At 40.6% G+C, this 27,095-nt stretch overlaps 1 protein-coding gene across 2 annotated transcripts; it reads left to right on the top strand.

Moving 5' to 3' along the window:
• Window positions 1-5,884: 5,884 nt before the first annotated feature.
• On the top strand, window positions 5,885-23,689 carry LOC140633253 (lysozyme-like protein 1). Of its 2 annotated transcripts, none has more exons than XM_072825562.1 (5): window positions 5,885-6,028; window positions 7,971-8,133; window positions 8,633-8,791; window positions 18,200-18,278; window positions 23,301-23,689. In XM_072825562.1, exons 2-5 carry the CDS (start codon window positions 7,995-7,997, stop codon window positions 23,371-23,373), a joined length of 450 nt encoding a protein of 149 aa, XP_072681663.1. In that variant the 5' UTR covers window positions 5,885-6,028; window positions 7,971-7,994; the 3' UTR covers window positions 23,374-23,689. The 2 variants fall into 2 exon arrangements, with proteins under 2 accessions (XP_072681663.1, XP_072681664.1); XM_072825563.1 differs by lacking the exon at window positions 23,301-23,689 and adding an exon at window positions 19,077-19,320.
• The last annotated feature ends 3,406 nt before the right edge of the window (window positions 23,690-27,095 follow it).

The following is a 27,095-nucleotide window of genomic DNA, read 5'->3' as shown; positions in this document are numbered from 1 at the left end:
AGCCAGTGCAAGATTAGTGTGACATGAAACTCAGACCAAGGATTCATATCCCATCCCTGGCCTGGTCTCCTGCCAGGGCAGAGTGCTCCATGGGCAGAGCTGTCCAACCTTGGCTGTGCCGGCTCCAGTAGCAGTTCTAACATTTTGGAAGCCCCAGATTCCTTTGAGAATTTGGTCAAATTTAGAGTCCATCCCTAGAAAAATGCACACAAATACCTCCATTTTCCATGTAATTACAGGAGATTTTCAGATGCCCAGAAGCTTTGGATTAAGAACTCTAGGGATGCCTGGGTGGCTCAGTGGTTAAGCATCTGCCTTCTGCTCAGGGCCAGATCCCAGGGTTCCGGGACCAAGTCCCACATCGGGCTCCTTGCATGGAGCCTGCTTCTCCCTCTGCCTATGTCTCTGCCTCTCTCTGTGTCTCTCATGAGTAAATAAATAAAATATCTTTAAAAAAAAAAGAACTCTAACTAAAAGATACCTCTAAACCTTTCTGATGGATGAAGCTTTATGCTGAATGGTCTCACATTTTTTCATCAAAATAACCACCAAACCCGCCTTGTTGCATTTGTTTCAGGCTTCATTTTCTTCTCTATGGTAATAAATATTTATCATGGTTATAATCCCTATAAACGATGATGACAACCAATATACAGTGAATTCTCATGTGTCAGGCAGTATTCTAACAGCTTACATGTATCCTCCTTGGTCTTACCCTACTGAAGAAAATGCTGATATGGGATGATAACATCCCATTTTACAGATGACACCACTGGGGCACAGAGAATTTAAAGTAACAAGTAGTAGTTAGCAAGTTCAGACTCTGGCAGTCTGATTTTATTTTATTTTTTTTTTTTAATTTTTTATTTATTCATGATAATCACAGAGAGAGAGACAGAGGCAGAGACACAGGCAGAGGGAGAAGCAGGCTCCATGCACCGGGAGCCCGATGTGGGACTCGATCCCGGGTCTCCAGGATCGCGCCCTGGGCCAAAGGCAGGCGCCAAACCGCTGCGCCACCCAGGGATCCCTAGCAGTCTGATTTTAGACCTTGCATTCTTACCCTTCCAGTTTCTTCTACTCGTAAAAATATTTCTCTCATGTATATGGCAGTAGAAACTCTAAAAACAAACACACACAATAAAAAACAATGAACTAAAAATAAATTTTTAAAGAAAATTGTTTTACCTTCTTTCCTTATTATTTCAGAGAAGTGATAGAGAAAATGTTCAGAGAAAGTCTTAGCTTCTTATACAAAGGCTCCATCCCCTCATAAGGATGGTTTACCCTCTAATTCCAGTGGCCAGTCACCATTCATCACATCCCTGAGCTGACTGTCCCTTGTGTCCTTCATCTCATTTTAAATGAGATGGCCATGGATAAGTGGATTGAGAATCACGTATCCATTCCTTCCAGTCAGCTTATTGCAACCTATGCAGTTTAGATGGCACAGGATGTCACCAATGTGGTTCTGTTTTATTAAAAATTAAGATCAGGCTATATCAATAGAGTTAATGATATTCAACATGAATATGGTTAATTTTACATTTTAGTAAAATTCATTTTAGAAGCCTTTAAATAGTAGAATCTTGGCAATAATTTGTAACAAGAGGAGTGATTTCGAAAATCTTTTGTGCCACATGTTTGTTGGGTTTTTCACTGGCAAAGTAGTAAAAGGGTTGTCAGATTCAGAAATTAATCATTTTTAGTTTACAGTAATAAGTCCAATATGTGTGTTTGCATGTGTATTATTCCAGTACCACCAAGCAATTCTCCAATGCTCAGCAGACCCTGCTGGGTGTCCTACAGTTTAACTCAGTTCTGACATGACCTACCTCCAGGTGGACAGTGTCAGATCCCACAGGGTAAGGGCTCAGTCCCACATACTGTGCACCACTGCAGATACCAGTCAAAAGACCAGATTGTCATCTGTGTTTCTAACCAATTGGCTATAAATTGGAGGCTCCAGAGAGACCCCTTCTTGGGCTCAATAAATTTCCTACAGCAACTCAAAGAACTCCGAGAAACAGTTTATTATAAAGAGATAAAGCTCAAGAACAGTCAAATGGAAGAAATATATAGGGCCAGGCATGTGGGAAGGGTCGCAGAGTCCTCATGCTCTTTCTAGGCACACCACTCTCCCATTACCTCCTGTAGTTCACCAACCCTGAAGCTCGTTAAAGCCCATCCTTTTTGGGTCTTTATGAAGCCTTCATTACATAGGCACAATGAATTAAATCATTGGCCATTGGGGATTGGACTTCACCTCCAGACCCCTTCCCGTTTGGAGGTCAGGGGTGTGGGAATGAAAATTCTAGCCCACTAATCTTGTGGTTGGTTCTGTGGATAATGAGCCCCCATCTTTTGGTACTCTCCAAAAGTTACCTCATTAATATAAACTCATAAATATTAACATGAAAGTGATTTATTAGGAATATCAAGACACCTTTATCACTCTTAACATAGGAAGTTCCAAGGGTTTTAGGAGTTTTGTGCAGAAGCAGAATGAAGACCAAATAATTATTTCTTAGTATAAATCACAACACCACACAAGTGTTTCAAATCTGCTCAACTTTTCTGTTATAAGCGCTTATCAGCAGTATGTGAACTAGCAGATGTTTAAACTTATTTTGGAAAAATTTTAGATTTACAGAAAAGTTTCCCAGATAGCATAGAGTCTCCATATACCCTTGACTCAGCTTCCCTGATATTAACAACTGTCATATCAACAGCACATCTGTCAAAACTCAGAAATTAACATTGGCTTAATGTAGTAACTACATTATGCCATACTGAATGGCATAAAGTAACATACTTTATTCAGATTTCACCAGTTTTTCCAATATTGACCTCTTTTGATTCCAAGGTCCAATCCAGTATACCACATTGTATTTAATCATCATATCATCAATCTCTTCCATCCTGTAACAGTTTCTCAGTCTTGTTTTTCAGGACTTTGGCACATTTGAAGAATACTGTTAAGATATTTTATAGAATATCCTTCATTTGGGGTTTGACTTATTTTCTCATGATTAGAAAGTGCTTCTAAACGTTGGGGAAGAAAACCGTAGAGCTCAAGTGCCCCTCTCATCAATCCTGTCAGTGGGTACATAACACGTCTCCTCATGGATGAGGATAACCTTCATCACTGGCTAAGGTGAAGCCCATCAGGTTTCTCCACTATGAAGTTACTATTTTCCCTTTTTCCGTATTCCATCCATTGGAAGCAAGTCACTTAATCCAGCCCCTATTCAAAGGGAGGAGAATTATTTTCTATTTCCTGGAGGTGGGTTTATCTACATAGATTATTTAGAATTCTTCTGTAAGTAAGATTTATCCCTTTTCCCCATATATTTATTTATCCAATCATTTATTTATATCAGTATGCACTCATAGATATTTGTTTTATTTCCTGAGCTATAATCCAGTACTATAGTTATTTATTTGGTTGTTCAAATTGTTCCAGCTTTGTCCATTGAAGTTCTTTCAGTTTGGCTCCTCTGTCCCTTGGATACAATACACCTCCCTCTTTGTCTCTTTTTAAGCACTTCCTTAATATCTAGCACTAGTAAGATGCTCCAGGCTCATCTTGCACTTTCCATGCCTCTGTCCTGAAATCAGCCAATTATCCGAGAAGTCCTGTTTTCCTTCATGGGAGAATGGTGCTAGAAGTAAGATGTGAGTCCTGAGTGTGCTCATCATTACTGAGTGTCACATTTTCTAGGTCCCCTCAAAAGATGAAGTTAAGAAATAGATATGTATACACCAAATACAAATATCATCATTTATTTCTCTATCGAAGCTACAAGACACATACGTATACACATTCAATAGATGTAATGAAGATACATCTATTAAACATATGAAAGATAGGGAAAAATATAGGTACGTGTGTATACATGTATATATGTATACGTGTTTATGCATGTGTGGACCTATCTGACGTTAGATGATAGATAGATAGATAGATAGATAGATAGATAGATAGATAGATAGATAGATGGATCCCTGGGTGGCTCAGTGGTTTCGCGCCTGCCTTTGGCTCAGGGCCCAATCCTGGAGTCCTGGGATCGAGTCTTGCATCGGGCTCCCGGCATGGAGCCTACTTCTCCCTCTGCCTGTGTCTCTGCCTCTCTCTCTCTCTCTCTCTCTCTCTCTCTGTCTGTCTCTCTGTCTATCATAAATAAAAATAAATCTTTAAAAAAAGATAGATAGATAGATAGACAGATAGACATAGATAGATAATCTCTGACTCTAATTCGGCACCACAGGGTTCATTCTAGATTTCTTCTTTTGCTTATTCGTAACTTCCTCCTCTGACAGTGTAAAATCTGGCCCCCATTATTCATAATTTCCTTATTCATTTGTTTAATCTGAATATACGTGTAAAAAACTTTTAGAATTGCTAGCTCTTACTCCTGTAGGAAACTAATCTACTGACTACTGTATAGTGTCAATACCCAGATCTTTTTGTCCTGAGACTGAAAGATCCAGTGAAAACACCGGTTTTGAAAATTTTCTAGATCAGTAACTCTTTTTTCCACCCCCTTTAATGAGGTTATCTCCCACATTTGCAATACAGTTAATTTGTCACAATCTGCATTACATCCTGGGATCCCCCAACATCCTGGTTGATTTTTAAGAATTTGCATACAACAAAGTTCCCTCTTCGTGGTGCACAGTTCAATGGATTTTGACAAATTCATAGAATCATGTATTGACTAACCCAGTACCGTAGAGAATAGTTTCACTGACCTAAAATATCCCTTGTGCATTCCCATTGTAGTCAATCCCAGGCTTAATCCTCGGCAACCACTAATCTGTTTTCAGTCCCATAGTTTTTTGCCTTTTTCATAATGTCACATAAGTGAAATCCTATAATATAAAGGCTTTTGAGTTGTTTCTTTTATTAAGCAAAATACACTTGAGGCTTATCCATGTTGTGGGAATCAATAACTCATTCCTTTTTATTGCAGAGTAGTATTCCGCTGAATAGATATGCCAAGTTTTTTTATAGAGTCTCCTGTTGAAGGACATCTGGTTGCCTGCAGTGTTTAGTGATTATGAATAGTTGTTATAAATGTAGTTAACTTGTTTTCAGGTGAACAGAAGTTTTCAATTCATTTGGATAAATACCAGAAGTGTGATTGTTGATGTGATTGGAAAGTCTATGTTTAACTCTGTCAGAAACACCAAACTGTTTTCCAAAATGAGTATATAATTTTGCCTTCCACCAGGGATTAATGAGACTCCTCACTTATCTACAGCTTTATCATCATTTTGTATTGTCTTACTGATTTTAGTTATACTAAGAGATGTGAGTGGTGTTCCATTTTGGTTTCAGTTTATACTTCCCTAATGACAAAAGATGTTGACCATCTTTCTTTATGATTTTTGCCATCTTCATGTTTTCTCTAATGAAATACCTTTTCACATCACTTGCCTATGTTTTAATTGTTTTGTTGATCTCATTAAAATACATTATTAATAATAACAAATTATAACAAGACATTTTGTACTATAATACAATTTATAATGTAATTTTAAATGAAACTTTAAATCTCACCCCATCTCATCCTTTTTTCAAATTTTAGTTTTGTGTATGTTTATAATTTATGTAACATTAGCACAGAAGAACATGAGTGTGACTTATAATTTGATATATACCTCCTGGAGGTACATGCTCAAATTTCTTTATTGATGGGATTTGTGATCAAGTTTGGAGACTGTTGCCTAAGAGAGAAGGTTGCACTTGGATGGAAAGTCCTGGCTGAGTTGAGTGGTGAGGGCTGCTGGGGAGGAGGAAGAAAAAAGAGAGGTAAGGAAGACCCAGAATGCAGTCATCACCCAAGTACCAAGAAATAGGATTCTAGAATCTCTAGGCAGTTGAGAACAAGAGTTGAGAATTCTCTCTCTAAGGCTCTGAAGAAAGGTTTCCGGTTGAAGACAGATCGCTTGTGCCTTATAAGAATCAGAAATGGCTTCATGGGGTGCAGGAAGCTCATGTGAGCTGCCAGTTACTGATTGAGTAAGTAGAGCAGTATTCCTTTCACAGAATCACCTGAGCGGGGTCTCTGGGGTAGGCACCAGGAATCTGCCTTTTTGATAAGACCTAAAGTATTCCAATGAAGCCACCTGTCCCAAAGAACAAGCAATGGCAACCTCCGGCTTGAAGGACACCAAACATTGTGCTTGGGGCTACCACTGCTGTGGGGTCTTGTTTTGTTTGCTACCAGTATGGTTCTAAGACAAGGGATGGAAACCAACTTAATTTGTAAACTCTGCATAGTAAGCCTCATGTGTCTCCCTCTCAGTGCCTAGCATACACCTCACTGCTGTAAATCAGGGACTGTTCCTGAAAAGGCCCAGATAGTCAGGATTTTAAACTTTGTGATCCATATGGTCTCCAACACAACCGTTCAGTCCTGTGAAAAGCAGCCATACTCTATTGCTGAGTAGGCGTAGCTATATTCCAATAAAACTTCACTTAAGAAAGCAAGCCTGGTTTGCTGACCCTTGCTATTCACCAGTATGTACTCTACATATTCTAGACGACATGTTGTTATTTTATTGCTTAGTTACTTTAAAGACCCCATAGCGATTCTTCTCTGCCCTTTCTGAATACTCAGGCCTGTGTTTAGCCTCACCTTTCTTTCAACTGGAGAATGTAACTCTAAGAGAGGAAACTAATAGCTTTGCTGGATGAAATGCTGGATGAAAATATGTATGAATGCTGGATGCTGGATGAAAATATGTATGAATATCACATGCAGTATCAGAAATGTCACTCCACTCCTATCCCATCAAGGTTGCCGTATTTGGGTAAGACATTGCTTCAAGAGAGGAAGCACTTCTAGAAAGCCAATAGCCAACAAGGCATGGAACACTCTGCCACTTAGTTTATAAGTGGAAACCACTTTAAATGATTCAGTGGGGGTCTCTTTATGGCCTCTGTATTCCCACCACCACCATTCCCTCCTCTCATGACCCATGGTCATCTGTCTCCTCTTGCTCATCAGTCAGTATCATGACTTTTTAGGGGCTCCCATAAAGTAATGATGGAGGAGCTCAGGAAAACATTGCATTTGCAATATAACACTGATATTTTTGAAAAAAAAAATCCTTCCACATTTGGAACAGTATTAAGAGAATGGAAGAAAGATAAAGTGCTAAATTGTCTTGCTTCAATAAACACTCAAATAATAAATCTTAATGTTGTCCATTCAGATCCATGTGTATTTCATCTCTGGTTGAAATGGGGGGGGGGTGTATTTCCACATACATAGGGAATGCTTAATTCTTTGTACTCTGTTTTTTTCTATTCATAGAATTAAATGGGAATCCTGGAAGTGTATTGCCCTCTGTGGTTTCTAACTGAACATCAATAAAGGAGGGATCATTTCTTTGCTTACCTGATCCTGAGAACATAATAGCATTTACTTGAAAGTGCCCATGTAGAAAACTATTAAGGAGAGAGCCTGCACTCATTCCCTCCTTGCATTGTATATTCCTGTACTTTGTTTTTCCCCATGCTGATTCTGAATGATGAAAAGAAACAAGAAGTGGAGGGATGGGCAAAATGGATGAAGGGGAGAGGGAGACACAGGCTTCCAGGTATGGAATGAATAAGTCACAGGAATAAAAGACACAGCAAAGAGAGTATAGTCAACGATAATGTAATAGTGTTGTATGGTGACAGATGGTCGCCGCACTTGTGGTAAACATGGCATAATGTATAAACGTATAATTTGTCAAATTACCATGTTGTACACCTGAAACTAATATAACACTATCAATTATAATCAAATAAAGAAGTTTCTAAAATTTAAAATTTAAAATAAAAGTAACAGAAAACATCTAGGCAGGGCTACCCACAACCGTGGCATATTTTTAAGTTCTCAGTAGCAACAGACTTAATCTCAGGACTCAGGAGAAGGCAAAATTGTGTGACCTACTCTGATCTTTGACAGGTTCTGCCTCCAACAGATCTGGGGATGAAGGCTGCCGGCATCTTGGCCCTGATTGGCTGTCTGATCATGGTCACTGAGCCCAAAATCTACACTCGCTGTAAACTGGCAAAAATATTTTTGAGGGCTGGCCTGGACAATTACCAGGGTTTTAGCCTTGGAAACTGTGAGATTTCTCCTTTCCTGTTCTTTTTCTACCTTTGATGCGCCCTCTGAAATGTCAAAATTTCCCCACACCCCCAGCTTTGGTTTGTCCCCAGCTCTTCCATGCACTGTCCCACCAAGGATGCCCCTGTGTGTGCTAGGTACCCACATGTTCTCTTCAAATGATGCTCTCTAGGGTACCTCTCTCCCTCCCTACCCCTCATGTCCTCACTCCTGAAGTCCTGCACAAATGACACCAGCAAGGGAAGGAGAAAACAATGCCTCCCTTGCTGGTGGGGTAGGGGCAGACCTGACTTCTGGTCTCGTCCAGGTGCAGCCACTGACTAGGTGTGCAGCTTCAGAAGCGCCCCATGGGTGTGCTACTTGCCCTGTCCCTCCCCAAAGTCTGTTGGGACCGCAGCATTATTGTAATGTATATAAGGGAACTCTCCTCTAAGAGCAGAGTTGGAGGAAAAAAATGCATTTCTTTTACTGGCATTTCTGGCTTTTTCCCCCTCTAGGGATCTGCATGGCATACTATGAGAGCCGCTACAATACAACAGCTGAGACCCAGCTGGAGGATGGAAGCATTGACTATGGCATTTTTCAGATAAATAGTTTCACGTGGTGCAGACGTGCTAAGCTACAAGAGAAGAACCACTGTCACGTTGCCTGCTCAGGTACGGTTTTGGTTTTCTAAAAATAATGTCCTCAAGGATAAAAGCAGGAAAGTTGATAGTGGAATATCCACCCATTTTCTGCTTTAACAAAAACTTGGAGTTCAGATGTGCAAGTAGGTCTATACCATGCCAATAAATTATTCGACAGTTCCCCAGGGTGACATTCAGAGTCCTGTGGCCTACTTGCCCAAAGATGCCTTATTCCTTCTAGGATGGTTTTTATGAAACAACCATGAAGGCAGAAGGGTAGACAAATGACCTTACTATCCTTTCATGCATGGAGACATTAAATATGTTTGATAAGAAGGAGAAATCTGTTTGCCAACTGCTTTCCATAAGCAATTTACTCAGACTATGCATTTATGCTTCTTTATACAGAATGAGATAAATAAATACACTTAAATTTCTTAAACAGTAGAAATTAAGCTAGACTTCACTTCCAAGACTTCTGCTTCAATCATCTATGTACATAGAATTGAGGCTGGCAGAAAACATCAGACACACACATATATGAAAGAGAATATATGCTTTATGGAGTTAGATGACTATAAACAGGTATAGGTTGAGTGTTAAGAACTTCAGAGGGCAGAGACATTCATTGATAAAGTCATGGAGAGTCTTGTAGACACAATGATACTTAATCTAAGACTTGGAAGATAGGTAAGATTTGGACATTTAGAGATGGGGAAGAGTCAGTCTGGATAAAGGAAACAACAAAAGCCAAAAGGTTATATGTGGGCAGTAGGTATGAGGCATGCAGGTGCATGCATGAGGTGTGAGACATTTGTGTTATCTAGAACAAAGAGGATGTGAAGACAAATAACAGGACATGGGGTTGGAAGATTGATTACTACCTGACTATGAAGGACCTGGGAAGCCAGGTAGGACTTATATACTGATTTCTGCCTGCAATAAGATTATCAGCAGAGGTCAGTTGATTAAGCATTGCTCCAGAATGATTAATGTGCAAACAGAGTATGATATATTGCCATTGCAAGTGTTGAGGTGAGAGACAGAAAGACCTGAATGACGATCATGTCTGGAGGCATGGAAAACATGCAAGAGATACTCAACAGATCCTACCCCTCTCTCTACAAAGTAAGCTCCACGAGGGCAGGGGTTTTCTGTTTTGTTCACTGATATATCCTTAATGCTTGGACATAGTTTTGGGGTTCAATAAATATTCATGGAATAAATGAATGGAGGGAATGAGGAACAAGGATGAAAATAAAAATTTCTAAGGTATTCTGTGGCAAACTCCTTAGGAACAGGAAATAAACTTTTAATCTCTGACACATACAGGATAACCAAGTACATATGTTTGAATGTATGAATGATTGAACAATATGTTAATTTTCTTGCAAATTGTCTCTAAACCTACATTACGACAGAATGCTAACTCCTGAAGCAGATCACACAATTATGGACCAATTCCTAATTTAGAACATTTTTTTTGTTGGATCAAAATCCACCTCTTTACAGCTTTCTTCTGTGAATTCTAGTTTTTCCTCTTGGATTTATTCAGAACAAATTTGCTCAACTTTATACATAAAAACTTATAAAATGCTTGAAAATGACTAGTAGATATTTCTCATCTTTAATTTCTTCTGGGTAAAAACTTCAGTATCTTCACCTTCTACAGGTACGACTTTTAAATCCCTCCCCATCCATGGTCAATATCATTAGCATTCCCAAGAGCTTGCTGATGGAGTCTTCCAGTTAAACACAGCAACTGGACATGTATGTTTTTAGAAGCTGAAGAACAGGAGGACAAGTCCTGGCTAATTTAGTAATTAGAGAAATTTGAGTCCTAAACTGACAGTGGGAAAGCCAAGAAGCAACCATAGGATCCTAAAAGGGCTCAGAAATCAGCAGAGTCAGCTCATTCTGGAAACTGGAATGAAAGTAGGTAGAAAATAGGAGGACCAATCAGAAGTCCAATTAAGGAAAAGCTAGGCCATCAGATTCCCTTCCTGACTCCATTCAGCTACTGACTGCTTCTCCTCAATCCTGGCAGGATACTGGAGCTTTCCCTTCTGGACAGAGTGAGTATTCAGCAACCTGTAGATGTGAGAGTTCTATAGTGAAGACACAGGAAATTAAATTCAAGTTTCCATAGTCCCAGTCGGTTTCCTCCACTTAGATCCTAGAATGATGGAAGCCAGGCTAGACTCTCCAAAAGAGAAGATTCTGTTCTGGAAAATTCAGACAGGCGAAAAGGAAATAACTAACGATTCTGAGTAGGAGCTCTCCATGAAGTCTCCAGACTTCTCTATAGGGAGATACACAGTTAAGAATCCCCATATCTGTGTACAGAATTCCTAATCAGTTTTTTTTTTTTTTTAGTCTCTCTTTCTTAAATAAGTGCAGATAACCGAGGATCACCAGGCTTCACAGAAGAGTCATTAACATGAAAGAATGAGACAAAATACAACAAAAACTAAACAAAACAAAAACCAAAATCAGATAGAAGGCACTTGTCAAAAGCAGATATACAGGGAAATGAAAATTTCAAATGAAAAAGGAAACTATCATTGATATCTTCATATTAATAGCATGTCATATCAATGAAATAAGGGGATGCTTTATAAAAAGTATTTAGAGAACAGCTCTTGGAAATTCAAAATATGATTGCAGAAACAAAAAACTCGATAGGTTGGAAGATAAGATTAAGGAAATCTTTCTAAAATCAGAATGAAAAGGAGAGAGATAGATGGAAAATAGGAGAAATAAGGATAAGAAAAATAAATGAATCTGAAGTAGATAGAATGAAATCTTTAAAAAACATTTCCAGAACTGAAAGGCATATGTTTCCAATTTATAAGGGCCATCATATAACCAGTAGAGTCGATTAATGTAGATTCACACTAAGGCACATCCTCATGAAATTTTAGAGAACTAGAGAGAAATAGAGTACGGTGTAGTTTTCAAAGAGACAGTAAAACATGTTCCATATGAAATATTAAGCATCAGAGTAGCATCAGATTTCTCAATATCAACAGTTGAAGGTAGAAGAAAACAGAGTAATATCTTTAAAATCTTGAAGAAAAATTATTTCCAATCTAAACTGCTATGCTAGCTGAATTGTCAATATATTGTGAGTGTAGAATGAATATATTTTGAGATAGGCAAGTTGTCAAAAAATTTACCTCCTAAAGAAAGAATCTTGACTAGAAAACATGGTCAACTCAACTAAGTAATAATTTTTTAAAAGGGGCTACTTATAGGGACACCTGGGTGGCTCAGTGGTAAGCATCTGCCTTTGGTTCAGGGCATGATCCTGGAGTCCTGGGATCGAGTCCCCGCATCAGGCTTCCTGCATGGAGCCTGCTTCTCCCTCTGCATATGTCTCTGCCTCTTTCTGTGTCTCTCATGAATAAATAACTAAAATCTTTAAAAATAAATAAATAAACAAATAAAAGGGGGAGTCTGCTTCCCCCCTCCCTCTCTCTATGCTCCTCCCGCTGCTCATGCACTCTGTCTCTAAAATAAATAAATAAATCTTTAAAAAAATCCTTCAATATTTTTTTTGGAGTGGGGGTCTACTGGAAAGCATTCTCTCAGCTTTTGTCTAGCTGAAATGTCTATATTTTATTTTCTCTTTGAGGGATATTTATGTAAAATTCTAGGCTGGCAGATACTTTTCTCTAATTTTGTTAAAGATATCCCTTTGCCTTCGGGTTCACTTTGTTTATTATGAGAAATTGGTGATATTCAGGGCACCTGAGTGGCTCAGTGGTTGAGCATCAGCCTTTAGTTCAGGTCATTATTCTGGGGTCCTGGGATTGAGTCCTGCATAGGAATCCCCACAGGGAGCCTGCTTCTCCCTCTGCCTGTGTCTCTGTCTCTGCCTCTCTCTGTGTCTCTCATGAATAAATAAATAAAAATCTTAAAAAAAAAAAAAAAGGAAATTGTTGATTTTCTTATTTCCACCCCCTTTGTGTGATGTCTCTATTTTCTTTCCCTCTGTTTTAAGATTTCCCTTTAACCTCCAATTTTCAACAATTTGATCATGATGTGTGTTTTCTTGTGTTTATCTTGCTTGCTATTCATTAATATTTTGGATCTCTGAGTTCCTAATTTTCATCTTTTCTCCTAAAACTTTAATGATGCATCTATTAGATCATTTGGTGTTGTCCCACAGGTCACTGAGGCTCTTCATTTTTCTCAATCTTTTTCCTTTTGTGGGTTTTATTTTCAATAGTTTCCATTGCTATATCTTCAAGTTCTCTGATCTTTTTTCTGAAGTGCTTAATCTATTAAGTTCATTAATTGAATGTTTTATTTCAGAGATTGTATATATTCAGTGCTAGGTAATTGCTTTAGATCTCTCATTTTCCTCATTTTATGCATGTTTTTCTTTAAGTCTTTGATATAAGTAAGCAGATTTATAAATTGTTTTAAATCCTTTGCCTGGCAATTCAATCAACTGTGTCATTTCTGAGTCTTAACATTGACTGATCTTTCCCCTGGTTATGGCTCACATTCTTATACCTCTTTGCACATACAATAACATTTTGTTGGATACTAAACATAGTATATGTTACATTTCTAAGTGTCTGGATTATGTTTTCTTTCTTTAAGGAGTGTTGGATTTCATCTTGGCAAGTAGTTAATTCTGATCAGCTTGACCCCTTTAAGACTCGCTTTTAAATTGTGGTGGGGAAGTTTGACAGTCAACTTTACAGTGGGGCTAATTTAATCTTACTATCAAGGTGTGGCTTTTCTAGGGTCTTTTGAATATCGAAGGGATCACCAACATCTCTCCCTTCTGACTAGTCAGAAATCAAATGTCTCCCAGGCCTGTGTGAGCTCTGTAATTTGTACAGGTCCCTGGTAATTGTTTTCTAACTGGTTTCATGGAGTTTTACTCTTTGCAAGCCCAGTTTAAGCCTTCGGCCAAAGACCCAGTAGATTCCCTATGCAGATTTCTGGTGTTCTTCTGGGTGGGCTTTTACTCTCAGGTACTCTTCTCCACAAAATTGCAGCTGCCTTGGCCTCCTACCTTTGTCTCCTCCACTTAAATTGCCATCTCCTGCCTGGGTTTTGCCTTTCTGGTCTGACAAGTGCCTCTGGGCAGAAAGTCATGGCAATCATAAGACTCCCCTCATTTGGTTTCTATCTCTCAAGGGTCATGATCCTGCCTTGCCTTTTTCCTAATGCCTGAAACTAATGTGCTCATATGTTTTGTCTAGTTTTCTAGTTATTTACAGTGGGAAAGAAAATCTGTTACTCCATCATGTCCATGCTTGACTTTACATGCAATTGACTAATTTAATATTGTTCAATTTAGTTTCAAATACGGAAGTCTGGGGCAAACATATATCTGCAAGACAATCTTGAATTCTAGGAAATTAAAATGTCGGACAGTTCATGGTTAGAGGTGAAGGAACATTCATATCTGCTTTCTCATCATAAAGAGCATGGGATTTTTAGAGACAGCTTTAAAATAGAAAACAGGATGTTGGTTTTATATCCTAATCACCCCTTAGTAGCTGGCCTTCCTCAGCCTCAGGCCAGAGAAGCTTTAATTATGGACAATGTCATTCTGTCCCACGTATTACAGACATAGGGACATTTGTCATGGGAACCCGGAAACAAGTTAGCATTAGAGTATCTTTATGAGAAACATGATGTTTCACACATGTACGAGTCACACACACCTCCTGTCCATCTTCCAAAGCTATGCTATCTCCTCACTCCCATACCAAGTCACATTTCCAAAATTCCTGCCTACCTTCCCCAAACTATTTGGACAGAATATTTGTGTGTGTGTGTGTGCGTGTGTATGTGTGTCTACACACACACATATTTAGACACACACGATAACATAGTATCAATCCTTATTTTCCTCCGACAGCATAGACCTCTTTAAAGTAAGAGATGTTTAAGGAAAAGGAAGGTGATTGTTGTCTCTTGTATCTGTCTCGTCTACTTATATTAATCTCTATTTCTCCTCAGCTTGGTATTCTAGTTGGCCTTTGTCACTCCAGAGAGAGGAAGAAGATGTAAATTGTGGGCTTGATAGTGATATTGTACGTGGGAGGCAAGAGGATGCTGGGAGAGACAGAGAGACTGAAGCAGAACAAACTTACCTGAAAATAAGTCGTTCCTTTTGTGTAGATTGTTGCTGTTTTCCGTTGTTGATGTGAGAGAATCAGCTATTCAGATTAATAATGCTTTGCTGTGCAACAGAACCCTTGGACTGCACAGACTTGTCTATTTAAAGTAAATTGAGCAGAAGCAATTCTTGGCACCGACCTTTATAAAGACTTGCCTTCTTGACTCATTCCTGCCCCTCTGCTGCCCCTCTGTGGCCGTTCCATTGTGTCTTCAGGTCTCAGCGCATCAGGTCCTTCCTTCCCAGCCCCCATCTTCCTTAACGTAGTTTCCGAAGCTGATTCAAAGTCATGTCCAACTAGCACTTTCAAAACATCTCCTTAGAGCAACGAAACGCTATAGCAAAGTGGGAGACTGACAAACGAACCTGACAAGGTCTCCGCCACCTGGACCTGGCACATCTCCTCCTCCTCCCGCAGTGGTCCATAGCATCTCCCGCCAAGCAACCTGCCTTCCCCCAAACACAAGCCTCCTGCTTTGGGGACACACCTTGGGTATGCTCCAGTCCTGGCACAAAGAATACTCTCTATTTCCTCCTCACTATGCGTGCTTCGTGTCCTTTCCACCCCTTGAGGCCCCACTGGACCCTCTTCCCCTAGGAAACAGACTCCAACCACTTTCTAACACAAACAGTATCTCAGCACCTACCGAGCATTTGTCAGCACAAAGTGTTTCTATGTAATTTGAACGTGTATCAGGTGCCAAGAACTTAAGTTTGGATAATCTCCTAATAGAGAAATAATTCCTTAAAATTAATAAGGTATTTATATTTTTATTATTAACTTCATTAGCATATAGTATTCCATAAGCAGGAATCTTTGCTTAAGTGTCTGCATTGTTGGAATTAAATAATAGAAGACAATAGGATTTAAGCCCCAGGTTTGAATGCAGGCTCATTCACTGGGTGTGGACTTCAGCTTAAAGGGCTAATCATGCTACTCACCCCCATAGTTGTTCGGAGGCTGAACAGAGATAATACATGGAGAGACTTAACGTGAACTAAACACAGAGTAACTTTTCTATAAAGATTGGCTCTTAGGAGCAGCAATTACTATTGTAGCTACTCATGTCTCTAGAAATAAGGCGAAAGATTTATAAGCTAACAAAGCTTAATTTTTCACTGTGTATCAAATGCTAGTGAATTTGCAGATTACCTCAATTTGTTATCACCTATAGGTCATATCTTTTGTTCATTTTCTCTTGGTTAATATAATTTTGTTTTGAATTTTTAAAAACCAAAATTTTGAATTTGCTTGAAAGAAATCTATCACTGCCTTTATCTTCTAGTTAAGCTTATCTGAGAAAGCAACCAAATTCCCAACTAAACAGGCATACTCAAGAAAAAAAAACTCCATTTTCAACTGAGTTTACAAAATAATTTTGTATTGTAGTGATCCATTTAGGCTAACGTTATTCTTTTTGGTTATATTTTTCTGAAAGTAAAAATAATGTGTTTCTATTGTAAATAGTTTGGAAATATGCAGCTAAGATTGAAAAGCATTCAGTGATTGCACAATTCAGAGCTAACCCTTCAAATATCGGTGATTATGGTATCTTTTTATTTTCTCTCTAAACCAGTGCTGTCCAATAGTACTTTCTGTGACAATGGGAATGTCCTCTGGCTATCCACTATGAGAACCATTAGCCACAATAAAGATGCTATAAAGCATCTGAAATGTAGTGAGAGCAACTGAGGAACTGAAGTTCTAATTGTATCGATTAATTTAGATTTAAATGGTCCCATGTAGCTAATGGCTACCATATTATACAGTGTGGCTCTAGGAGGATATTTTTACAATGTTGAGAACCTTATAAGGGGAGCATTTTCCATTATTAGGAAATCATGTCAACACATGATTTAAATTGCACCTTATTTCATTCTATGGAAGTATTATTATTAATGTGAACCCCCCCCCTAATTATAAGGCAATTAGATATTTTCCATTTGGAAATAAATTTCCTCTTGTAAACAAATCTGCAGTAAATTACTTTGTAAATAAATCTTTATCATGATTCATAATTAGTTCCTTAAGATAGATCCAGAAAGAGAAAATTACTAGGCAAAAAGATAAGAATCACTTTAAGGCTCTTTGACACATACTATTAAATTGTTTTCCTGAAAAGTTGAACCCATTTTACTCTTACCAGCAACTTCTGAAGAATGTCTATGTCATTGCACCCTTGTCAACATGGAACATTACCTTACCTGTCAAAAATCTTTGTCTCTTGACAAATAAAAATGATACCAAATGGTGTAGGCTTTATGTCTTTGATTGGTGGTGGTGATGGGCAGAGATGGACTGCCCAGATTCCCCTAAGGGGAAGATGTCTGGTTCCAATGGCATCTGTGTGATTCATAGACAGCCTACCTGACACCTCCTTTAGGATTCTCTTAGCTGCAGAGGACTGCCCCATCTAGCATTGTGCCCCTCTTGGGCAGTCTACATCCAGGGACTGAGTGAGCAGGAGTCATAAAGACTTAGCCATTTGGACACAACTTGGGCAACTTCGATGGGCCTACATCACAACTGGACATCTCCATCTGCCCAGTCCTGCTTCGGCCCCCTTTCTTTCACAGATATGGATCTCTAATAAATACTCTGCACCCCAAGCCCATGTCTGTATTTACTTCTGAAGAACCCACCATGCAAAAAAAGTGATGTTGACTTTCTATTTATTTGCCTTTTCCATCATGTTTGCATTGAGCATTTTGAGGCCACTTCTGGGCAAGCATTAAAGAATACTGAGACCAATGAATTCACTTGCAATCAGAAGATCTGTTATGTCTGAAAACCACAGAAAAATAACAGATTAATGGGCCTGACATAAAAAAAATTGCATATGAAAAACTACCTTGGATAGAATTTTTTTTAATGCACACATTGGAAAGTTAAATAGACAAGTTTAATATTTACCTATAAAGAGATCATATGTGTCAAAGTAACCCAAGTAGAGAAAACATTGTACTGTCCTCTTGTGTATTTCTTTAGGACACAAAAAAACATTCCCCTCCTGTGTCTATTCTAAACATATTTCCAAAAACTCTTTAGGATTGAAATTTCAAGAAGCCAAGATGTGGCTATTCGAGAAATAAAAATTTTTAAGAAAAATTCTTTGATTTGTGAAGAAGCTCAACAAAAATAAGAATATGGCTTAAAGCTTTTCCCACCCTCTTGTTGCCCCCCCAAAAAAAAGAAAAAAAAAACAGTGAGAAAAGTGAAGGAAACCTGAGCAGGGCTTCTCCTCAGATAAGTCTCAGCTAATACTATACTCCTCTCTCTCTTACAGCCTTGATCACAGATGATCTCACAGATGCAATTCTATGTGCCAAGAAAATTGCTAAAGAGACAGAAGGGATGAACTACTGGTAAGAGGCTTTCCTTGAGGGACTTTGGCTGACATGGCCAAAATCGACGGTGCGTCCATTCATCACAGCTACTGCGGGCCCTGGCACACTCACCTCTGAGGAGAGGTCCAATGATGTTAATGTGACCTTGTCTGTACCCTTCCCCATGAGTGGGTGGGTGTCCAGTGAACAGGGCAAAAGGGGCTTCGAAGCGGAGGAGAGACAGTATGGGCCATGGTGATTTGCCATTGCTTTTCACAGTAGGGTATTCCAAACAACAGAGCAAGAGGTGCTTTCTGATGTGAGTTGCTGGTGAAGGCAATGCACCAGAGGGAAAAAGCATGAGTTTGCTCTCCACTTGGACAAAATTTTGGAGGATTAGGGCAACATTTTGTGGGGAGACAGAACAGACAGCAGTGAGAGAAAAATGACCATGCCAGTTACACCATACATTAGCGGGAAAGTTCCCTAGGACAGGGCAGAGACACAGTTTCAGTGGCTCACTGTGATCTGAGGCTGGGTTTCCTGTGAATATAGGTAATCAGGTCACCCACGTGGGGAACCCAAATTTTCAGAGGTGAAGGTGTTTAACTAAGTGACTCATCCTTATATGAGTTGTTTACTATTGCTGAAGCTATTAAGGACTCGGAGTAAAGAAGAGAAAAGTCTTAAGGCAAAAGGATAGAGTCCTTGGATCTCAGAAACAAAACTTAATCCTGGGTGCCCCTGGTTGTTTTGGTTAATTACCTATGGTTTGAACCTATGAATATTGGGATTGTCATGCTTCTTTCTGTTGCTCCTGCTTCCCTTCCTCTCCAGGCAAGGCTGGAAGAAACACTGTGAGGGCAAGGACCTGTCTGAGTGGAAAAAGGGATGTGAGGTTTCATGAACTGGAACCGGATCCAGGATGCTCTGCAATCACACCCTAGGATTTGTAATAAGTTCAAGTGTTCATGTCACCTTGTCCTCATTCCCTCCCAATGTTCCTTCTCAAAGTTAGAGAGGGAAAATTATGTTATAGTTTTAAGGAAATAAATATTTCCATTTAAGTATCTTTACTTCACCCTGACTCTGTTTAAGTGATGTCATAAAAGCACCCTGGTGAGATTAGAAAAGTCATCTGCAAAATGTTCTAGCCTCAGAAAGAACAAACCTCCTGTCTTCATTACTGGCTCCTGTGGTCCTGAAATGGCTTCTCATTTAAAAAGAAGACTTCTAGGGTGCCTGGGTGGCTCAGTCAGTTACAGTCAGCCAAAACTAACCATCTCTTGGTTTTGACTCAGGTCATGATCTCAGGGTCCTGGGATCAAGCCCCGTGCTGGGCTCCACACTCAGTACAGAGTCTGCTTGGGGCTCCTCTCTCCCTCTTCCTCTGCCCCTCCCCCTGTGCATTCTCTCTCTCAAAAAAACAAATCTTTAAAAAAAAAAAAAAGACTCCCAAGTCAAGGAGAGCAGTAGATGAATGGCCATAGTCTGTTGACCTCTTTCCTGAAGCATTTGGTCATTCTTCTCTTGGTCAGCAGATACACAGTCCTGCCTCAATTTACCACTGCCAGAGAGAATGTTCCTGTGAGATCTAGGCAATCCTGATGGACATGGAATGGAAATAAGTGGGTGAAGTTGCAGCTCTCATCTCTAATGTTAAGAGAGTTCCTCATGTTCCGACATCGATTTAAATTAAATCTATCAAATTCAAAACTAACATCATCATGGCAAAATTGCTTCCAGCCTTAGACCTATAGATTCTATGTGTAACACTGAGCTGAGGAGCTCAGATCCCAAAGAGCTGTTATCAGAATGCCCTCTGCTTCACAAAGGGATGGCCCACATGGCAGGGCAGCTCTGCTCTGCTGAGTTTTTTCTCTTCTCTTCCCTGTCTTGCTGGGCCAGAAGTGGTTGGGGCTGCCTTTACTGCAACTTTACATGGAAAGCTCAAGTTGAATGCAATCTGACCTCAAGAATGCACTAAGTTAAGGTTTGTTAAAGAAATGGTTATGCCTACAAATACATTTCCCACTTAGAAGAAAGTCCCCACTGGTCAGACTGATGGGTTTTGTGATAGCACCTAACTGACCCATAAACACTCTCTAGTTGCCAACTGCCTGGGATCTCCTGTTGGTTCGTTTCACATTCTGGCTTCACTTGCAGGCATAGTCTTTAAAAAATCTGAACTGCTACTTGCCAAAAGAATATAAACATTTCATATGTGTCTAAACAAACATAAGCCAGTGACAATTTAACAGGCATTACAAATCATGGAAAAACAGCATTTGAGACTTGTGGAAGAATTGAAAAAAAAATCTGTAAGATGGCTGAAGAAAATGTGAAAAATGTGGAATCCATCAAGTTGCACTAAAAAAAATTGTGCTTCTGGAAGTCCATAAATATGCATCTTTCATTATTATTGTCCTGTTATCCATCTGCCTTGCTGCCTCCCTTCTTAGTCAAACCTTCATTAAATCAGTGATACCATGTTCATGACCTAGGTTGGCATGGGACCTGGCACCAGCTGTGCAAACACTAGGGGAAGATTAAACAAACAAACAAACAAACAAAACCACTCAACTCCAGAAAAGGAGTGCTTTGAAGCTACAAGTGAAGAGAGGTTGGCTGGCCCTATAATTTGATCTATCTTTTCACAAAATTCATAACATTTCTAAGCATGTAATCCTATCCTTTCTGACCCTGAATGTTTCGTTTGTTTAGTATTTCCATAAAGATTAAGGATAAAAAAAATTGTTGTCCTGCATAATTTTCCACAATTAATGCTCTCAGAAATTCAAGAAAAAAAATATTATTCCTGTTCCTGAGTTATCTTTATTTAACAAGGGTATCTTGAAATAACAACTGAAATGTATATACCCTCTGACAGTTTCCAAGATATCTGGAAACAGATTTTCAGTTTTTCCTCACAGGCAATTGATCAGCAGCTTACCAGATGGCATGGCACTGAGAAGACAGTTGGATGTTAGGGTTTGGAGTACTGCTAGGGTAGATATGTTCTTTCTTTGGAGACTCAGTTCTACCTGGCTTTTGGGACCCTTCCCCTGGTGTCTGCCCCTATGTACCCCAGCTCCTTCTCTGTCATTCTTCAATACTTCCTGTCTGGTTCAACCATTTTTTCTTGATGCCTCCTGAGCCCATATACCATGTTCCCTTGGGTGTCTTTGCTCCTGGTTTTTCCCAAATCTGGATGACTGTGCCACTTCCCTATAGCCTCTTCAAGCCCCACCCAACCTATAGGAAGCCTCTCTAGCCCACCGGCCTCCTAACAGTCTTTTCTCTATGGTCTTTCCCAACTGGACATGTATGGGATCATAGAAGGAATACAAACAAGATCTTGTGTTTGGAATATTTTTATTTTCAAATCAGGTTCACATCCAATACTTTAAATGCTCCTCACAACATCTTTGGGAAACAGCATAATATAATCTTCACTTTATACAGAAGATACTCAGTTTTAGAAAGGGTGACTGTCAAGATCCATTGTGCCACGATGGGGGATCCAGGGTAACCCTGCCATGCTTAGGAATCCTCAGAACTCAGTGAAAGAACAGTAGCCTATTTTCTTTAGGGATAGGGAGTGCCTGAGCCCCTCATCTGTGTTTGTCACCCACTTCTTTGAGTACCCCTGTCTGTACAAACATCAGCCAGGCCCAGAAAGATCTAGGGAAAAAAAAGAGTAGGAAACACTCTCACCCAAAATTTTCTCTTTTTTTTTTTTTTTTTGTATCACTGGCATTTCCTTTTTTTTTTTTTTTTTTGTATTTTTTTATTGGGGTTCGATTTGCCAACATATAGCATAACACCCAGTGCTCATCCCGTCAGTCAAGTGCTCCCCTCAGTGCCTGTCACCCAGTCACCCCACCCCACCCCCCGCCCACCTCCCTCTCCACTACCCCTTGTTCCTTTCCCAGAGTTAGGAGTCTCTCATGTGTTGTCACCCTCTCTGATATTTCCCACTCATTTTCTCTCCTTTCCCCTTTATTCCCTTTCATTATTTTTTATATTCCCCAAATGAATGAGACCATATAATGTTTGTCCTTCTCCAATTGACTTATTTCACTCAGCATAATACCCTCCAGTTCCATCCACGTTGAAGCAAATGGTGGGTATTGGTCATTTCTAATGGCTGAGGAATATTCCATTGTATACATAGACCACATCTTCTGTATCCATTCATCTTTCGATGGACACCGAGGCTCCTTTCACAGTTTGGCTATTGTGGACATTGCTGCTAGAAACATCGGGGTGCAGGTGTCCCGGTGTTTCATTGCATCTGTATCTTTGGGTAAATCCCCAGCAGTGCAATTGCTGGGTCGTAGGGCAGGTCTATTTTTAACTCTTTGAGGAACCTCCACAGTTTTCCCGGGTGGTTGCACCAGTTCACATTCCCACCAACAGTGCAAGAGAGTTCCCCTTTCTCCACATCCTCTCCAACGTTTGTTGTTTCCCGTCTTGTTAATTCTCACCATTCTTACTGGTGTCTCACCCAAAATTTAATTTCTTCAAGGCAAATTAATGAAATAAAGACTTCATTAGAGACCCAGAAAGATTTCCTCTGTTCTTCCAAAAATAGATGGAAAATGTTCTAGATTTCTAAAACTTGAAATGAGAAACATGCATTGCTTTTCCCAACCAAAAGATTTACATTTTGCCATTTAAAACATGAAAATTATTTCTTCCAGTGGCCGAAATGGCTACTCCAAGCACACTTCCCCAGAGTCAGGGGTTCTGCATTTCCTCTGTGGGGCCCCTAGACTGAAGAGGACACACAGCCAAGGAAGTGCTCTGGCCATGAGCATCATCCAGGGCAGCTGCTCCATGGAGCCTCCAGCTACTGGAAGTTCCACACATGCAATGGTCAGGGGCTGGAAATTCCCACAGCTTGTTTGCACGGGAGCCTTTTCCCTGGGGGGCGCTTAGGATCCAGGAGTAAACCTGACATAGCAGAATCATCTGGAACACAACAGGGCCCCCTGAGGGACCTCAGACAATACAGGTGACTATGTCTCTCCCTCATTTTTCTTCCCTCTTATCCAGTTGGTTCACGGTGCAGGAGGACGGAAAAGAGAAACCAGTCTCAGTCACAGACACAGCAAGCTCGTCTGTTTAATCTGATCCTCCTGTAACAGCACAAAGAAGGGAAACAGAAGGTCAGAAGCAATAAACAGTCTCACAGAAGAGGGGAAGGCAAAAGAGAGACAAAGACGATATTTTCTTACACGAGGCTGCAACTCCACCAACTTTTGCCACCAGGGCCCCCCTTAACTGATGGACAGCCCAAACCCAACACCGCGTCTTGATCAGGGACGTTTGCCTCGCCTTTGTTCTAGTAACTGTATCAGCTGGGCTCTGATTATAACCAGAATACATATTCATTGTGGAACATATAGAAAATATTTTTCCAAACAGTAAAAATTTTCTCACCAGTCGATGATTACTGCTATTAATACTCTTGGCTTTTCTCCCAGTTTTTTTTCTTCTATTTTTTATAGACTTGGACTCAGAGTTTTAATTTTGTAACCTGATCTTTCCACTTGACATACCGCACGATTTCCCCCAATTAATATTTGCTAAAATACGGTGCCTACAAACAGCAGCACAGTGGCTATGGTGCTCCATAATCCCTTTACTCTGTCCTCCTTTTGTTGTGTAGTTGGCCCGACCAGCAACATTTTCAGGCCTGGGACTCTAGGCCAAGTTCTTTCTGGAAAGGGCTCTTTCTTTTCTCACTGCTTATTCTCCTCCAGACTTCACTGAAAGCCCTCAGTACATGATTTTTATGGGGCCCATCTTTCCATGACTCCTTGACTACTTTGGGGAGAGCCTGAATCGAGACTAGAAATAGACTGGGCCATGTTTTCGTCTGCCATTTGGGCCAACATTGAGGGGAAAAAAAAAGCCTGTATTGTCCTGCAAAACCCAAAGCATGTGGTTAACCATGCTGTTTCAGCTCCTGCAAAATGGGCACAACATATTCACTGCACCCAATTGTAGTGAGGATTAACAACAATGTCAGAAGCTCGTGGCACAGATCAGGCTTTAAAAAAAAAAAAAAAAAAAATTGGTGGGACACCTGGGTGGCCCGGTTGGTTAAGCATCAGACTCTTGATTTGGGCTCAGGTCATGATCTCAGGGTCGTGAGATCAAGCCTTGCCTCGGGCTCTGTGCTGGGCATGGAGTCTGCCTCTGCCTCTCAAATTCTGCTTCTCTCCCTCTCTCTTGCTCTCTCAAATAAGTAAATAAATAAATCTTTTAAAAAATTGGTTACTCTTATTTTATTTCTACATTTTTCTTTCTTCAGTATGTTCAACAGGTGATTTCTAACAGGTACCGACACTTCAATAGGATGAATTACATTTTGTGTGAAATAACGACATTTCCGAAAAGGGAAGGGAGAGATCTTTCCTGAAAGAAGCTGCCAGTGAAACCTTGGCTACATTTGTTTTACTAGGTCCGGGCAGCTGAGATTTTCAAGCTACAGTGTAAAAAGTTAAAAGCTCCCTGGATTCCCCTGCCTGCTCACTACCACGCCCCCACTGGCAACATAATTCTTAGTGAGGAAGAAAAAATAAATCTATAGTTGCCTTGAAAAGCATTCATGCAAAATAAAGCCCAGATTCATAAGTAATCGGTCTTCTGCCTCACTTTTCAAAACAGTATCCTGTTACTAGCTAAAGCAAACAGAGTGGTTTCAACTCCGAGAACTGACAGGCAGTGCAGAGGGCAGATTGGAAAAGATTAAATATTTGTGCAAAACGCCACATCCCCCTTCACAAAGAGCCGCCTGAGTCTGGAATAAAAGGAAATGGGAATCAGAGGAAGGGGATACAGGAACTGAGAAGAGAGTCTTATCTTTCCAGAGGAAGGATTGGTTTGGGAGGAGTTGGTGGGGAAGGGGAGAGGGGCAGAAATGAGGCGGGGGCGGGAGCCAGCACTCAGGGCTCAGGTCGCTGCTTGTGCCCAAGGCTGCACTTTTAACACACGCAGTGGAGTCAGGCCCCGGGGGCTCCGGGGCGATGGAAACAGGATGGCAAGGGCCTGGGGGCCGCCAGGCTGTGGTGGCCGAGAAGCCAGAAAGAGGCCCGCTCCGAGAAACCCAGAGAAACCCACAGTCGGAGCAGCACTACCCTAATTCGTAAGGGTGGGAGGAGAGGAGGGTGGCCGGGTGGGCGCCAGCGAAGCCACTGCGCACACTGGCAGTCCAAGGCCTGCTGGTGGAGCAAAGGACAGATCAGAAAAAGGGGGATTTTAGAAAATTGTTTAAAAACTGCAGTTTCCGACTCTGCTGACAGTCTATCAAAGCTGGATTCTGCCTCTGAGATGTTTTAGTGGCTGCCAGGAGATTCGGATTAAAAAAAGAAAAAAAAGAAGAAGAAACCTCATACAATAGAGCTTTCTGTGCAGGCAGTGGGAGATGGCTGATAAGATGAAAATCTTTTAGGAATTGGGATTTTTTTTCCCGTGGACTTTGGAGTTCCTTAGGGGCCCACCACGAAGACTAACACAGGGCACTCCCCAGGAAAAAAACAGCCCCCGGAGCCCTTTGAACAGAGCTCAAGTGACCCATGTTCAAGCAGAAGGAGAGCCCATGGGAAGCGTAGCCTGTGGTCCCACGTGCTGGCTTAGAGACAGCGCCAGAGCAGTGCTTCTCAACCCTGGCTGATTCATCAGGAGGCTTTTTGACAAATGCTATTTTATATTGCATTTATATGAGAGACCTTTTTGAAATCTCCTTTCCCTCTATCTGCTTTGGAGACTAGGTTCGACTCCTCAGATCCAGGGACTGGCTCTATGCCTTCCAAGGGAAATGATTTCTTGAGGACCCCAGATACAGCTGGGAGACAGGGTACAACAGCTCCAGGAAAGTTGCCAGCAGCTGTCTGCCCCTTTGAAGTCTTTTGCTTAGGCTTCATGGCCTTGGCCGCACATTCAAATGAATTGGGGAGTTAAAAAAGAAATACCCACTGCAGGGCTCCTGGAGCCTAGCTGAACGGAAGCAAGCCGGACCTGGATCCGAGGAGTCGAACCTAGTCTTCAAAGCAGACTGGGCAGGTGTAGGGGTAGGGGGAGGAGATAGAAATGGTACAACTGCCAACAAATCTTGAGGCAACCACCGTGCCACACTCTATGCTGTCAATGGTGCCCGGCCGTAATGCAGGAGAGTCCAATGCTCTGAGTACTCTGGGCAGGGAAGGGTGGCCGTGGTCCACAGCCTGCAGTCTACAGGCACAGACAAGGTGAAAGTACAATTTTCAAAAAGGTCTCTCATATAAATGCAAATATATAATAAGCACATGTCAAAGATTTTATTCAACTCATTAATTAATGAGAAAACCAGTAAGACCTTAAGACCAGTTGAAAGAGACTTGAAGAGCTAGATATTTACAGGCTATTTACAAAAGGAATATTATGGTCAGATTCCTGGGTCAGGTCCAAAATTAATATCTTAAAGGAAATAAACTATATCCTTTGAGGATTTTTTTCTTTTTTTCTGCCAAATTACTTGCCTTTCTACCGAAGAAAAATCTACAACTTAATAGGTCACTTCACCAAGTCTAGGAACTTTGAACAACAGTGAACAGTGAGTTGAAGAAGCACATTGCCCTAGAATATCCTCAGGTGGGCTTTTATCCATTGCAAGGACATGCTGCCCGCCTGTCAGCCTTATTTCCAAGTTTTTGATAATTTTTCTTGATAGCGAGTGGCAGGCGGCCAGACTGCAGATCTGGAGAAGGAAGGTGGAAGTGGCAGCTGCAGAGTCACATCCAAGAGAGCCCGGATTCCATGCCCCGACACACTGAAGGGGGGCAGCTGGTCTGTGTGCCCAAGTAG

The sequence above is a fragment of the Canis lupus genome, chromosome 5 (genome assembly GCF_048164855.1).
Source record: "Canis lupus baileyi chromosome 5, mCanLup2.hap1, whole genome shotgun sequence".
Lineage (NCBI taxonomy): Eukaryota > Metazoa > Chordata > Mammalia > Carnivora > Canidae > Canis > Canis lupus.
This window is presented reverse-complemented; position numbering and strand designations above follow the sequence as displayed.

Coding starts and splice junctions, on each gene's coding strand:
- LOC140633253 (XM_072825562.1), top strand. CDS start 7,995: ATGAAGGCTGCCGGCATCTTGGCCCTGATTGGCTGTCTGATCATGGTC. Junction 8,792..18,199: donor CTGTCACGTTGCCTGCTCAG/GTACGGTTTTGG, acceptor TCTCTCTTACAG/CCTTGATCACAGATGATCTC. Junction 18,279..23,300: donor ACAGAAGGGATGAACTACTG/GTAAGAGGCTTT, acceptor CCTCTTATCCAG/TTGGTTCACGGTGCAGGAGG.